The sequence below is a fragment of the Tetrao urogallus genome (assembly GCF_951394365.1).
Source record: "Tetrao urogallus genome assembly, chromosome: 14".
Taxonomy (NCBI): Eukaryota; Metazoa; Chordata; class Aves; order Galliformes; family Phasianidae; genus Tetrao; species Tetrao urogallus.
The window spans coordinates 8020209-8033914 of record NC_136827.1 but is presented as its reverse complement, the minus strand read 5'-3'; the positions used below and the strand labels follow the sequence as shown (position 1 = coordinate 8033914).

General features: G+C 53.4%; 2 protein-coding genes across 2 annotated transcripts; both read left to right on the top strand.

Moving 5' to 3' along the window:
• Positions 1-320: 320 nt before the first annotated feature.
• Positions 321-5821, top strand: GRPEL2 (GrpE like 2, mitochondrial; the record flags this gene model as incomplete). The annotated part of the gene is made up of 4 exons (XM_079542288.1): positions 321-382; positions 3145-3313; positions 4043-4124; positions 5466-5821. 4 exons carry the CDS (start codon positions 321-323, stop codon positions 5819-5821), a joined length of 669 nt encoding a protein of 222 aa, XP_079398414.1.
• Positions 5822-10842: 5021 nt separating this feature from the next.
• On the top strand, positions 10843-13477 carry PCYOX1L (prenylcysteine oxidase 1 like; the record flags this gene model as incomplete). The annotated part of the gene is made up of 6 exons (XM_079542302.1): positions 10843-10933; positions 11053-11259; positions 11523-11697; positions 11777-11988; positions 12076-12216; positions 12819-13477. 6 exons carry the CDS (start codon positions 10843-10845, stop codon positions 13475-13477), a joined length of 1485 nt encoding a protein of 494 aa, XP_079398428.1.
• Between the last annotated feature and the right edge of the window lie 229 nt (positions 13478-13706).

Here is a 13706-nt window from a genome sequence, read left to right as displayed (position 1 = left end):
ACCACTGGCACTGGCAAAGCCCTCCCCTGGCTGCAGGGAGCGGACTGATGTCGTTCCTCTTGCTTGCAACGGAAGGCCAGAGTGGCCTGGGGCCCCGCACACAGCGGCTGCGGGAGCAGCGGGACGGATCCCCGCGCAGCGCACCGCGGGCTCAGGACTGCGGGACCGGAGCTTCCTCCGGCTCGCCGCGGCGCAGGACCCGCGCTCGGGGCGCAGCGCAGCCCGCGGCACGGCGGCACCACCCGCAGGGGGCGGGGCGGGGCGGCGCGGTGCGCGCCGGGAGCTGTAGTCGCGGCGGGGCGGCAGGCGGCCCGGGGAGCATGGCCGGCCGCTCGCTGCGGGCCGCGGCTCGGCTGTCCGTCGGCGCGGCGCGGCAGGGCAGGTGCGTGGGCGCGGGGCCACTGCGGCCGCGGGCGGGCGGGCGGCGGGGAGCGGAGCGGGACCGGACGGGACGTGGCGGCGGAGCGGGGCTGGGCTCGGCGCGGCGGGCCCGGGCCTGTCCCTGTCCCTGTCCCTGTCCCGTCCCGTCCCGTCCCGTCCTGCTGGGTGAGCCGGGCCGCCCCGCGGAGCTGCGCTGTGCCGTGCCGTGCCGACCGGCCCTTCCTGCGGGGCGGCTCCCCGTGCCCGCTGCCGGGCCGCCGCCGTTCTGTGCGCGGGGAGCGAAGCGCCGTGTGCGTGACGCAGGATTCCGGTCGCTTAGCGCGGCTGTGCCGCGGTGCCCGGGTCGGGGACGGCCGTCGTGTCCCGTTGTGCCGGCAGGCGTGGTTGGGGTGCTGTGGGCCTGAGTTATAGAAGAGCAGTGAATTTCAATAAAAGGCAGGCAGCTGGAAAGGAAAGCGAACAAAATGGATGGTCCTTTATTCTGGTGTCGGTGCGGTTTTTTTGTGCGTTTTTCTTTCTTTTCTCTGGAAAGAACTGGAAGCTGCACAAACTAATAAAGCCATGCCTTAATGGAAGCACTGCCTAACCGTGCAGCCCTGCCGCCTCCCACTCGCCTTGTAGGTGTGACAGCTGCCGTGCACCTGCAGCACGCCTTCTGAATGCAGGCCTGTGTCCATCGAGAGAATTCTGATCTTTAAGGACAGCTGACTTTGGCTGCGTAGCTGTGGTCAGCATCTCCCCTCCATCTATCTGCATGCCCTCTGACATCAGTCTGTAAATCTTTCTGAAGCGCCGGCATCGTGCTATGGTCCTTTCACACCCACTGGGACTTCCCCACGTCTGTCACCTCAGGATGTGTCAGCTTCCTCCTGTGGGATTCCACCTATTTTTAGGGCAGCTGTGACCAGGACTGTGTTCAGGAGATAGAGGACAGGCTGTAAATAGCACTCGTCCTTTGTAGTGGTGCTTCTTTCATCCTCAAGGAAGAAGTAAATTGAGCGGCGTTTTCAGTTCTGCTTCACACTCCTCAAGTTTCCCTTTGGAGTCAGCCTGCGGTTCTTTTTTCTTGCCTCCAACTTTTGAGGCAGGCTTGTCTGAACAGCCCATGGCACCCGGGGCGTTGCGCTGCTCATTAGTGCTCTGCAGCTTGGTTTCACTGGCTGGAGACAGCGCTCCATGCCGGCAGCTCTCTGCTTCACGTAGGCAGGGCCCCGGAGTGCAGACACAGCTCGCTCATGGCCCTCTCCTACGCACTGGAACACACCCGTCTGTGTGCTGTGAATCACCTGCATGTGGAATTGACTCAGTCAGCTTCACTTCTTGAATGCAAAAGAGTTAACTTGTTTGTATTGTGTTGTTTTTTTTAAGCTGAAGGTATCTAACCTGTGAGGTGCTTAGCAACGCTGCTTTCTTAGCTGAACTCAGCTTCCTTGACTCATCTGCAGCAGGGCTGACCTCCCATTCTGCAGCTCTCCAAATGAAATACAAGAAGATGAAGGACAGGGCTTGAGTTAGTGCTTACCACAGCCATGCTTTTCCCCACAAATAAAGCTTTCTGGTTATTAAAGGTTCATTCATGGATTTTGAAGGCATGGCAAATGCGTTACTTCTCTTCCCTCACTCCTGGCCAAATCCTCTTTCTGTGACTTTGTTAACCAGGCAGCAAAACGGGTGGGACAGGCATCACTCGAGGTGGGGTGCTGCACCCCAAACAGGTCTCTGTGCAGCCTCTGCTGGGCGTTGGGATCTCTCTTCTTTGGCGTTGTGGGAACCCAGAATGGCAGCTGATTGGAAAGCACACCTTGACAAGCCCTTGCCTGGTTCCTTAATGATCTGTGCCAGGAATGTTCTACACCAGAGCAAACGCACTGAGCAGAAACACTCAGGTCTGCGTTTGGTGCATAATAGGAATAGGAGCTGCTTGGTGCCCAGATTGTGTTTTATGTGCCCACCCATAAAAACTGTAGGTGCAGATATCTTCAGTTTGTCATTAGTGCTGTGGGAGATCTAACAACCCTTCATTCAAGATAAAATGAGGGCACACCTCAGCTGCCAAGGGAGTGGTAGGAGGTGCTTGGTGGTCTTTGGGTAGGTATATCTCTTAAAGTGTGCTTTGGTCACACAGGTAAAGCAGTCTGAGGCACCCAAAGGGGACGCCTCTGCCCTTCCCCACATCTCTTCCCACATCTCTCCAGACCTTGCAGAATGTCTTCTCTTTTGTCCTGGCACTTGCGCTCATCTGATGGCCCAGCAAGGTTTTTTGAGCACACTGGACAGAAAGCACTCCTGTTGGGTTTGGTTTTGGCTGGTTTAACTCCATGAGTCTTCATTCTACAGAGAAGAGACTCCCTGGAGTGAGGGCCATGGACCCATCCTTACCCAGTCTTTTTTCTTTCACATGTTTGTTAAAACATCTCTAATGCCTGCCTCCTTTTCAAGAACAGCTTGCAGAAATAATTTGGAAGTTTACTTTCTGGTACTGACCACCTGTAGTGGGAGGTTAGTAACAGCGCAACTAATAGATTGTTCTTCTGTCAAAATCTGACTCTTTTCAAGGTATGTCAGGGAGGTGGCATAGAGTGACATGAATCTAAAACGATTTCTTCGAAATAGTTGTCTGTTCTCTGTGCTAGCTGCCTGTTTCCTTTGAAAAGAGCTAAAATGTTGCCCAGAATCCTGTGTGCCTGCTTTTAGTAACGATGCTAAACTGAAATTCTTTCTTTTGACTGTGTTGGAACTTAACTTTCCCTTTCTTGTCACTAGTTTGCATTTCAGGGAGTCCCTGTGTGTTTTCAGCACTGCAGCTCAGCAAAGAAGTACAGGAGATGAGTGTGGGCCGGAAGATCCTCGTGATGAGCCGAAGCATCCCCTTTCTGACTGTGCCTTAGAGCACAAAGCCATCAAATTGGAAGAGCAAGTTCGAGACTTAACTGTGAGTTTGCAGCTGGTGGCGTTGCTGACTTTCATTTGGGCCCCTTGACTTTCACTTTCAGCCTTATCTTGTTCTATAAGAGCCATAACCTGCACACAGTAGCACTGTGTTGTGACAGCATTCAGAGCAGCTTTGCCTTCCCTGCAAACACCAGGTGTCAGTAGTTCCTGGGAGCAGGCCACTGACAGCTGGATCTCAGCAGGCAAAACTGTATGTCAGAGGTGGGCTGTGGTCACATTCTTTCACAGCATTGTACAGAGGGAATGTCAGTAGCTTTGTCACAGATTGTAACGTCCTGGGTCAGTGTTGTCTGAGAAGTCAGCTTTGGTGGCTGGTGAGAGGAATAAATACTGCAGCACAGGGCAGTTCTGGGGATAACTGTCCAGAGTACAACTTCAGCAAGTGACAAATTAGCTTGTTACAGATCTGTTGCTAAGACCTGCCTGCTGGAGAAAGGAGCATCTCAACGTGCGCAGTGAGTCATGCAGAAAGCAGCAGCCTGACAATGTGCTGAGCACTCAGTGCTCCTGGCCTTGGGCCTTTTGAGGGGGTTGCAGTTGTGCTGATTAATCAGTAGGAGAGGGATTGGCTTTGCATGTTCTAATGAAAATGCTGGAGCCCAGTGCAAACCTTCTGGTGTGTAATGGCTTCTTTTTCAGTGGTATCTAAAGGATTGCAGTTGTGTCAGAAAAATCAGTTTTATGTCACTGTCTCCTTTTGCTGTTACAGGAACGGTACCGGAAAGCTTTGGCAGATTCTGAGAATGTCCGGAGGAGAACGCAGAAGTTTGTGGAAGATGCCAAGCTCTTTGGTGAGCACAGTGACACAGAGCTGTGTTTGCTGCAGGAGCCTGCCTGAGCACAAAATGCTGATCGGCGGCTTTTCTCTCCCCTCTGTCCTGCTCTTGTTCATTGCAAAGTGCGGCATGATGTTTGGCCTGGTCTGCTGGTGTCTGGGTGTTACTCCTCGCTGTGCCCAGCTGTGTTATTTCATGGTTTTATGGACTTTTCTAAATACAACAGGCCTGGTGCTGTTGAAGGTAGTTCTGCTCACTTCATGGAAATTGCAGGTTCTTCTGCGTGCTGAGAAGTGACTCGCAGGATGTTGTTTTGTGGGTTTTCATCAAGCTGTGGTCTCCTTTATTATATTAACAGTCTCTTCTCCTCTGCTCTGGCTTTTAGGAGGTGCATCCTGTCTGGGACAAAGGGGGGTGGTTGCTATCAGATGGTCTTTAAAATTTCTCCAATAAACATTTTAGCGTCAGTGGAGTGAGTTGGATTGCAGGCTGGGGACGGAGGCAGGTGTAGGGGGAAAACTGCTGTGTAGTCACTGCTCTCTGCCAGCTCCGAGAGTGAGAAACTCTTGTTTTCCATAGCACATGTAAAGCTTTTTTGTTAGTTAATTTTAATGGCTTTCAAATTAGAGCTACATCTGTTCCCATTGTGCTACAAAATGGCTGTTGAGTTCTGGGAAAATCAGCATTATTTGTGAGGTTTTTTTGTTTGTTTGCTTGTTTTGAGTTTTAGCTTCCTGTATGCAGTGTGCTTTAGATTTGGGGGGGGGGGAATTTATTAAAGTTACTCATGAAATAGGAGCACAGGGCATCTGTAGAGCATTTAAAGTAGGAAGTAGACCCTGGTGTGAAAGGAGATGGGTTGGTGGATGGTCTGCTTTTTGTTGCCCCTCCTTCACACTTTTATCATTCTGTACATGTTTAAACACGTATCTACAAGCACGAGCAGCACTGAACTGTTGTTTCTCTTGTCTGTTTTCCTGATGTATCTTTCCAGTAAGGGCATCAGTGTGAGGAGAAACTGGTTTTCCTGAAATTTCTGCACTGTGTGATACAATATTCTGTAAATGTGTATTATCTACTTCCCACATGGGTGGTTTTTCTGATGAAAAATGCTGTGGTTTTTTTCATGACCAACTATATTATCCAGTCCTTCCACAGCGGTTTTACCTTATGAATAAAACTGTGGATGTACAAATGAATGATCCCATATTGTACTCACTTCCCTCCCCCATGTTTGTTCCCTGTATGCATGGACACGTGGCTTCCAGACCATGACTTTTTGCCTGGCATTGGCACTGTAGCTCTGTACGTTCTATATGTTGCCCTTCATTATTTTCTTATTTCTTTGTTCTGTAGGGATCCAGAGTTTCTGCAGGGACCTTGTGGAGGTAGCAGATATCTTGGAGAAGACTGCTGAGAGTGCTGCAGGAGAAGCAGAGCCTACTAATCCAAATCCAACCCTACAGAAAATCTACGAGGGCCTCTCTCTGCTAGAGGCCAAATTGCAAAGTGTGTTTGCCAAACATGGCCTTCAGAAGATGAGCCCTGTTGGCGACAAATACGATCCGTACGACCACGAAATAGTGTGCCACGTCCCAGCCGAGGGGATGCAGCCGGGCACGATAGCGCTGGTGACTCAGGATGGCTACAAACTGCACGGCCGCACGATCAGACACGCGCTTGTTGGCGTGGCAGTGGAGTCCCAGGAGTGAACGTGGGCTTGCCCCCTGGCACCTGGCACCTGGCACCTGGCTGGGCTGAGGACCTCTCAGCGCTCGTGACAGCTGCAGCTGCATGTCTTTCCTTATTTATTAAGCTAGATTGGTATTGTGCGTTGGCTTCTTCATAATGCGTGCAGTCGTTTTGCCGTTAATTATAAGGTACTTGTGTATTTAATGATCTTTTTTGGAGTATTGGAGTAGTAGTAGGAGATCAGCTATTTGTCAGAAATGTGGCCTTACAGCCCGTTCTCTGATGCTCATTTCTCCGTTAGAACTTGGATAGGGAAGGGGAAAGAGAAAGGAGAAAGAAACAGAAATTCTCTGAGATTTAGGGCTTCTTGTCTCTCAGCTGCATCTCTGAGACAGATTCCAGCAGTGGCCTTCAGGCAACTAACTCCTCTGCTTCAGTTGTGTTTCTGTATTGAGGGAATATAATAATACTTATTGACCTACCTCACAGGGATGTGGTGGGGCTTTTTCTTTGCAGAGCACTCAGAAGAGGAAAAGCTCAAAGGGCTGAGTATTATTATCAGGCTGATTTGGGTATCTTCCCTTGTCTCCAGGCCCCTTCGGTGGGAGTCAATATGATTGCTTGGGGTGACATTTAGGGCCATTTTTTTAATGTCATTTCAGGAAAATAATCCTGAATTAATGAAACCTGTCATGCTATAGTTGAACAGGTTGAGGCTGTAAAGAGAATTCAGGTGTTGTGTCAATGCGTTAATATTTGTTTTCTAGGTAAAATTTCAACTTGCCTCCTTGTTCCTAGAGGTAACACAGGGAGTGATGGTTCTTGGTAGAGCCAGGAAACTCCTCTCAGATCTCTCTTTCTCCAACCAAAAAAGTGTATTCTGGAGGAGAGTAATCTCTCTTCCCTGGTGGGTATTTGTGCATCTTTCAAGCATGATAAACGATATGTTTTTTGTTGCAGCTGCTGGCGAGATGGAGATGTGCCCTTAAGTAGGAAATCTGGACTGCTTTATTTTCTCAGGCTCTCCAATAATGGTACTCAGATAGCACTAACTTGCAGTTGACATTCAGATTCCACCCTTGTGTACTCATAGTAAATGTGAAACCGTTTGGTTTTATTTTTTTTGACACAAGGAGAAGAAAATCTTTTCTACAAAAGTCTCAAGTGTCCTTGAAACAGTTTTAGAAGCGGTGACAAGAAAGGAAGGAAGAAAGGACGAGAAGCAGAAGGCAGGGGAACTGAAAGCTGACCTCAAGCCATCCTCCTAGTTGAAGGCATGTTGTTGTCACAGTATGGCATATGTATTTCCCAGAGGTCCTTTTGCCAGGGAGTCCATTTATCTCAGCTGAAAGGGTGCAGTCACCCATTAAGATCAGAATTTAACCCCTGAGAGAGCAGTAAGCAGTGTAGTGACAAAAGAATTAGATAAGCCAGACTGTGGTTCGCACTATATAAAACCCCCAGGCATGGTGGTTTTCAGATTATTTCTTACAAATTCATTAATTCCTGCCTTTTTACTTTTTGGAATTGGATCTATGGTCTGGCAGTTACTTGAGGTCTGGTTGCGAAAGCTCTTTACTGTGGTGGGTGCCATCACTGGTTTAGAAGAAAGCTCATTCTTCTCCCATTCCTTTGCAGGCTTTGGTTTTGTAGTCCTTTTATGACGGGCTTCAAGGTAAAGCAGCCTCCAGTTAGCTTCTATCAGCATTATTTCGCATGGGGGGACTATACAGAACATACACAGCTAATGGCTTGTCATCATAGAATTTTTAGGGAGGTGCTTGTTGTGGTATGCTTCACACAGGCTGCTTTGGTGACTGCTGTATGTGGGCGACCCGGAGCAGTTTTGTGCCTCTGTGTGGTTAGGTGTGCAGAGAGCCACTCGAGCTTTCAGCCCTGGGACAGTGCTTCATGGCAGCAGCACATCACTTAGGAAGAAGCTCTATTCAGTGCTCGTGTCTTATGGCACTGCTGGAAATGTTAGAGTTACAAAGGATTGTTGTGTTGCTCATTGGACATGCCAACTGAGTGGCCAGATTATGCTGTTAACCAGGACACAAAACAGGTGAAATTTGCGAGGTGTCAATACGAGTCTTGTTCTGCCTCGTGACTGCCTGCAGCCTCTTCTGCAGAAGCTGTATGTTCAGCAGGAGCAGCTTGGTTCTCCTCTGCCTCTTTACGCCCTGGTAGATCAGCTGAGCCATTTGCAAACAGCAGGGGAAGAGCCAGCTGTGGAAATGAATGTGTGATGTGAAAGATTATTTATAAGGAACTGAACAGAAATGCAGGCATTTTATGTAAGAGGTTGTTTTCTCTCATAGAAAGGCTGCAACTTAGCTGAGCCATACTTAAAGTAGCAGGTGGCCAAAAGTGATGGGATCCAAAGCACCTTTAAACTGACCCACTGTGCAGCCTGACTGTGAAAGTATGCTACGTCTGCTTGGTGCTCCCTTGGATTGTTTGGTAGGCCTGCCTGTCACTTCAGTTAGTATTCACCCTTTTTTGCCTTAAAGATGTACCCTAAAATGCACTCCAGTCACTGCCTGTGTGTCTGCAGTAGAAGGTTATCGGTTAACTGGTGTATTTGAATGCACTGAGGCATTGCTGTGTGGCTGGAGCAGGAATCCGAGCGCTCAGGTTCCTGTGCAGTGTTTCTGAACCCCTCCCAAGCTATTTTCCCAGTTTGTGCCCCAGTTTTGTAAATCTGTGAAACTTCTGTAGATCTAATTAGGCCTTATGATGGTTATTGCAAGATATAAGTAGTGCTTAGTGGCTCTTGCAGAAGTTACCAAAGACTGTTGTTGTTTGTCCTGATTTCCTGCTGGCTTTGAATTGCGAAAGGGGAATGAAAGAACCAAACCTGGATTCCATCACGGAATTTACATTTCCTAGGCAGAATTGGATTCCCTTGCCTTTCAAGCACACTTAATGATCTCTTATTGCGGATGAGATTGCCTAAGGGTGGAGTGCAGTTGTCCTCTGTGTAGCTTCCCTGTTTGTGCAGAGCTCACACACAGCGCGGTGGGATGCGTCCCCCTTGGGTGCTCTGCAAAGTGACACCAAAGAGTCTGACCCGTGAGCTTCTTCCCTGCTGTCACTTTATGCACACCATTTTTTGAGGTAGTTAGAAGGGATGGAATAGCAGAGGAGGGCGAGCGCTGCGTGCCTCTGTACCTCGTGCTGGTTTCCACTTGCTCACCCAGCCATCAACTGAGCTGGGAGTGCAGAGCAGGTAACCCATAGTGTGCTGGTGAGGCGTGGAGCTGCAGCTGCCCGTGGGAGGCTGGGCAGCCCTGCACTGAGCATTGCTGGCTCCTGGCCGGGGCTGCAGCAGTGCTTCCACCATGTTGGCTCTGAGCAGGAGCTGTGCAGAATGTGAATGTCGCTTTGTGGACCTTAAATTCTCAGCTCTTCCCCAGCAGAGCTGCTGCTGGAAGAGAACAGCTGTGATAAATCAATGGCTGCAAGAAGTCCTCTCACTTTTGAAAACTGTATTTAAGTTTTATATTGTGAATATTGTGGTGTTTGTTTTTTTATTTTAAAACATGAGATGTTTTGGTATTACTTGCAAAGTCAAATGAACAGAGTGTTGCTAATCTTCAGAAACTGTAAGTCCATTTTGGTTGGTGAGAAACCTATATATATACTGTACGTTGTGTTTCTGTGCTGTGCTTACCCAGCGGTTCTGGCTATATGGAAGAGGAAGACTCGAGCGTGGGACCAGTGCAAGTAATTGACAACAACATTTGAGTTAATGTTGGAAAGGGCTGATTTTCTTTACATGTCCAGATACTGTCCGTTTGCTAATAAAAAAAAAGAATTGCAATTGCTGCTTTTTCCTTTCTTTTCCCACTCATTGCAAGTGGTGCTGTGGATTGAAAGGGCTGTTCTACAGCTGGTTACCTAAAGCAAGGACTACACTCCACCTCTATTTATTTACTGATCTATTTTGACATCTTACAAACAATCTGTTGGGTGGACTCAGAAGTGAGCCTGGAGGTCATCCTCCCTCCACCAGTGAGCTGCCAGGGGTTTGTGTGCCTGCTGCTCCTGGCAACTCCTGCCACAGACAGCTGGGCAGGAATCACGCTCTGCCTGCCTCAGGTGCTTCATCCTGCACAGCTCTTAGCAGTTGAAATATGTTGTCTTGTGTCATCTCTGTCATTCTGTTCCCCCACTGCTTCGTTTCGTTGTGTATTTCCCTGTATGTGAGATGTGCAGTAGCAACACGCTGTGCTTACAGGACTGTTCCAGGTCTCATGCCATCCCCAAGTGCTTTATTCTTTCAAGGACGTGCTGGGGAGAATATCAGCCTTTCTGATACGGCCGTGATTGCAGCAGGCATCATTCTCCCTTCCCGCCCCCTCTGCACCGATGTCTTGTTATCCATTCCAGGCTCTGCCTTAGCCCTGAAGGTGCTAATATCAGCAGGCCTGGCCGTGCCGCGTGTGCTTCTCCCTAGGGAAAAAAAGAAACAACTCTGCAAAGAGCCGGCCGTCCCGGGGGAAGAGCTGCATTTTTGTGCTGAGCCGCTGGCAGCACCATCCCCTGGCGATCAGGCTCTTCCACCTGGCCTGGAAACAGCTGCGATGGCATCGCTCCGCGCATTCACTAACCAAGAAATGCTGCTAGCTGCTGCCGTGTCAGTCACCACTGGCTCTTCTGGTTTTCTCCGCAGCAACGGCGAGAGTCGGGAGTTTGCAAACCGCAACCACCCCCGTCTGCAGCGTGAGCAAACGCAGGCGTTCCGCTCGCGGTCAGCACGCAGACACGGCAGCCCGTTCAGCCCGGGCCGGCAGGGCTACAAGCAGCGGCGTGCCCTGCCCGGGGCTCCGACGCCGCGCGGTCTTCCCGCCTCCTCCCCCGGAACGGAACGCGGCGCACCGCCCCGTGCCCTGACGCGCGCTCCGCTCCGCAGCGCAGGGCAGCAGGCGGCGGGGCCGCGCCGTGCCGTGCCGTGCTCGCAGCCGGGGGCTCGGGGCCGTGCCTGCCGCGAGGGGCGGTGCCGCCGAGCCCCGCCGCTTCCCACGCCGCCCGCGCCATGGCCCCGCCGCGCGCCGCGCTGCTGCTGCCGGCCCTGGCCGCCCTGCTGGCCGTCCCCGTGGCCGCCCGCGCCCCGCCTCGCAGCGTCGGTAGGCTCGGGTCGGGTCGGGTCGGGTCGGGGGGAGCCGGGCGGGGAGCCCGGAGCCCGGCAGGGCTGCGGCACCGTGCCTCGGGTGCGCCGCCAACCGCCGCCCCTCTCTGCCCGCAGCCGTGGTGGGCGCCGGGCTGGGCGGCTCGGCCGTCGCCTACTTCTTGCAGCAGCACTTCGGGCCGCAGGTGCAGCTGGACGTGTACGAGCAGGGCGGTGTGGGCGGCCGGCTGGCCACAGTCACCGTCAACAAGCAGCAGTACGAGAGCCGGGCCGCGTCCATCCACGCGCTCAGCCTGCACGTGCAGGACTTCGTCAAGACGCTGGGTGAGTGCCGTGTGATCGGCGGGACGCGGCGGTACCTCGGCACGATGGGCGCCAGGTGTCCCAGCGCCCCAAGGCCGCCGTGACCGCACCGTGGGGCTCCGGGCGGACCTCAGAACGCCGCCGCTTCGTCCCGTCCGGAGGCGGCGCCGCCCCGTGGGATGCCCGAGCGCGTGGGCTCTCACGCTGCCCGGTGCGGCGGGAGCTCGCTCGCCCCGTTACCCGAACCCCACCACCCGCCCGGTGGGCCCCTCTGCTCCCCGCAGGGCTCAGGCAGCGCCGCGAGGTGCCGGGGAAGAGCGCCGTGTTCAGCGGGGAGCACTTTGTGCTGGAGGAGACCGACTGGTACCTGCTGAACCTCTTCCGGCTCTGGTGGCACTACGGGATCAGCTTCCTGCGCCTGCAGATGTGGGTGGAGGAGGTGATGGAGAAGTTCATGAGGTAGGGCCGTGGCTGGGTGGGGAGGGGGATTCTCCCCGGCGCCGGGGCCTCACCCTGTGCTGCCATCCCCCCCCCCCAGGATCTACAAGTACCAGGCGCACGGCTACGCCTTCTCCAGCCTGGAGGAGCTGCTGCGCTCGCTGGGGGGTGAGGCCTTCGTCAACATGACGCAGCGCTCGGTGGCCGAGGCTCTGCTGGAGGTGGGCGTCACGCAGCGCTTCGTGGATGACGTCATTGCAGCCGTGCTGCGCTCCAGCTATGGCCAGTCGGTGCTGGTGCCCGCCTTCGCGGGTGAGGATCCGTTGCCCTCTTGTGAGCGTCCTCCCCGGGGTTCCTCCCCGAGCGGGGCCTTGAGCGCCTTCCCCTTCCTCTCCCCAGGAGCCATGTCGCTGGCGGGGGCCCAGGGCAGCACGTGGGCGGTGGAAGGAGGCAACAAATTGGTGTGCTCGGGCCTGCTGAAGCTGACCAAAGCCAACGTCATCCACGGCAGGGTGACGGGTGTCTCTCTGCACAGCTCGGGTGAGCCCGACCGCGGGTTTTGCTCTGGCCCTGTGCACCCATGGGTGCTGCTGGCGTTGGGGTTGTGGGTCTGCACCTGGAGAGAGAGGGCTTGCTGGGGATGGGTTGATGGTTGGACCTGATGATCTTAGCTCTTTTCCAACCATAACGGTTTTGTGATTCTGTCAGGCGGGTGGTGGTGGCTGTGGGGATACTGGGGGCTCTGGGAGGCTCTTAGTCTTTCTGAGAGGCTGTTTGTCTGTCTGAGAGGCTTGGCCCTGCCCTGCAGACCTTCGTGTCCCTTAGGTCCCTTCTTTGGGCCAGGTTCCCACTGGCACTATCCGTGCTCCAGCACAGCAAAAGGTCGGACAGCTGTGCTTTGTGAAGGGCAGCTTTGACCCTCTCCTCCTTTTCTCACCAGCATGAACTTCTCTAGAAGCTTTCTCTCGCAGGCTCCATAAAATGCTCTTTCTGTTGCCCTAAAGCATTAGCAACTCATCCAGAGCCACCAGATTCTATGGTCCAGCACTGGAAAACCAGGGGCTGGAGGCAGTGCTAAAAAAAAGCGGGGACCATACAGCCTGGGACCAGTGCTATAGCCACTATCTGCCATCTCTCTTCAGAGGGGAGAGCCCTGTACCAGGTGCACTACACGAGCAGCGAAGGCCAGGGCTCGGCGTTCTACGACATGGTGGTGGTGAGCACTGCCCTACACCCCAGCAGGAGCAACTTCAGCTTCCAGAACTTTGAGCCGCCCATTGACAACTTCCCTGGCACCTTCCAGCCCTCCGTCACCTCCGTGGTGCACGGCTACCTCAACTCCTCCTACTTTGGCTTCCCTGACCCCAAGCTCTTCCCCTTCGCCAGCATCCTCACCACCGACACTCCCGCCCTCTTCTTCAACGCCATGGACAACATCTGTCCTGTCAACATCTCAGCAGCGTTCCGTCGCAAGCAGCCCCAGGAGGCGGCGGTGTGGAGGGTCCTTTCCGAGCAGCCGCTGGACAAGCAGCAGCTGAAGACCCTCTTCAGGTCCTACTACTCGGTGCAGGTGACGGAGTGGCAGTCACACCCCCGCTACGACTCGGCCAAGTCGCTGCCGCCCATCGTGCTCCATGAAAACCTCTTCTACCTCAGCGGCGTGGAGTGGGTGGCCAGCTCCATGGAGATGATTGCCGTGGCGGCCAAAAATGTGGCCCTCCTAGCGTACAACCGCTGGTACCAGGACCTGGAGAAGATAGACCAGAAGGACTTGATGCACAAGGTGAAGACTGAGCTGTGACGCATTGGGTGGTGGTGGGCCCGGAGCTGCTGTCTGCAGTGGGCAGGGGTGTATTTATTGCCTTGGGATCACCACGGGGCTTGGGGCAGGGGGCGAGGGACAGGCTGTGTCCAGATGACTTGAACATGTTTTTCCTTCAGGAATACAGCCCCTGTTGCTTGTCTGTGCCATGCGCTGGAGATTTCTCCCTTTTCCTCCTTGGGTGGCACTGGGATGTGCTGTGAGGAAG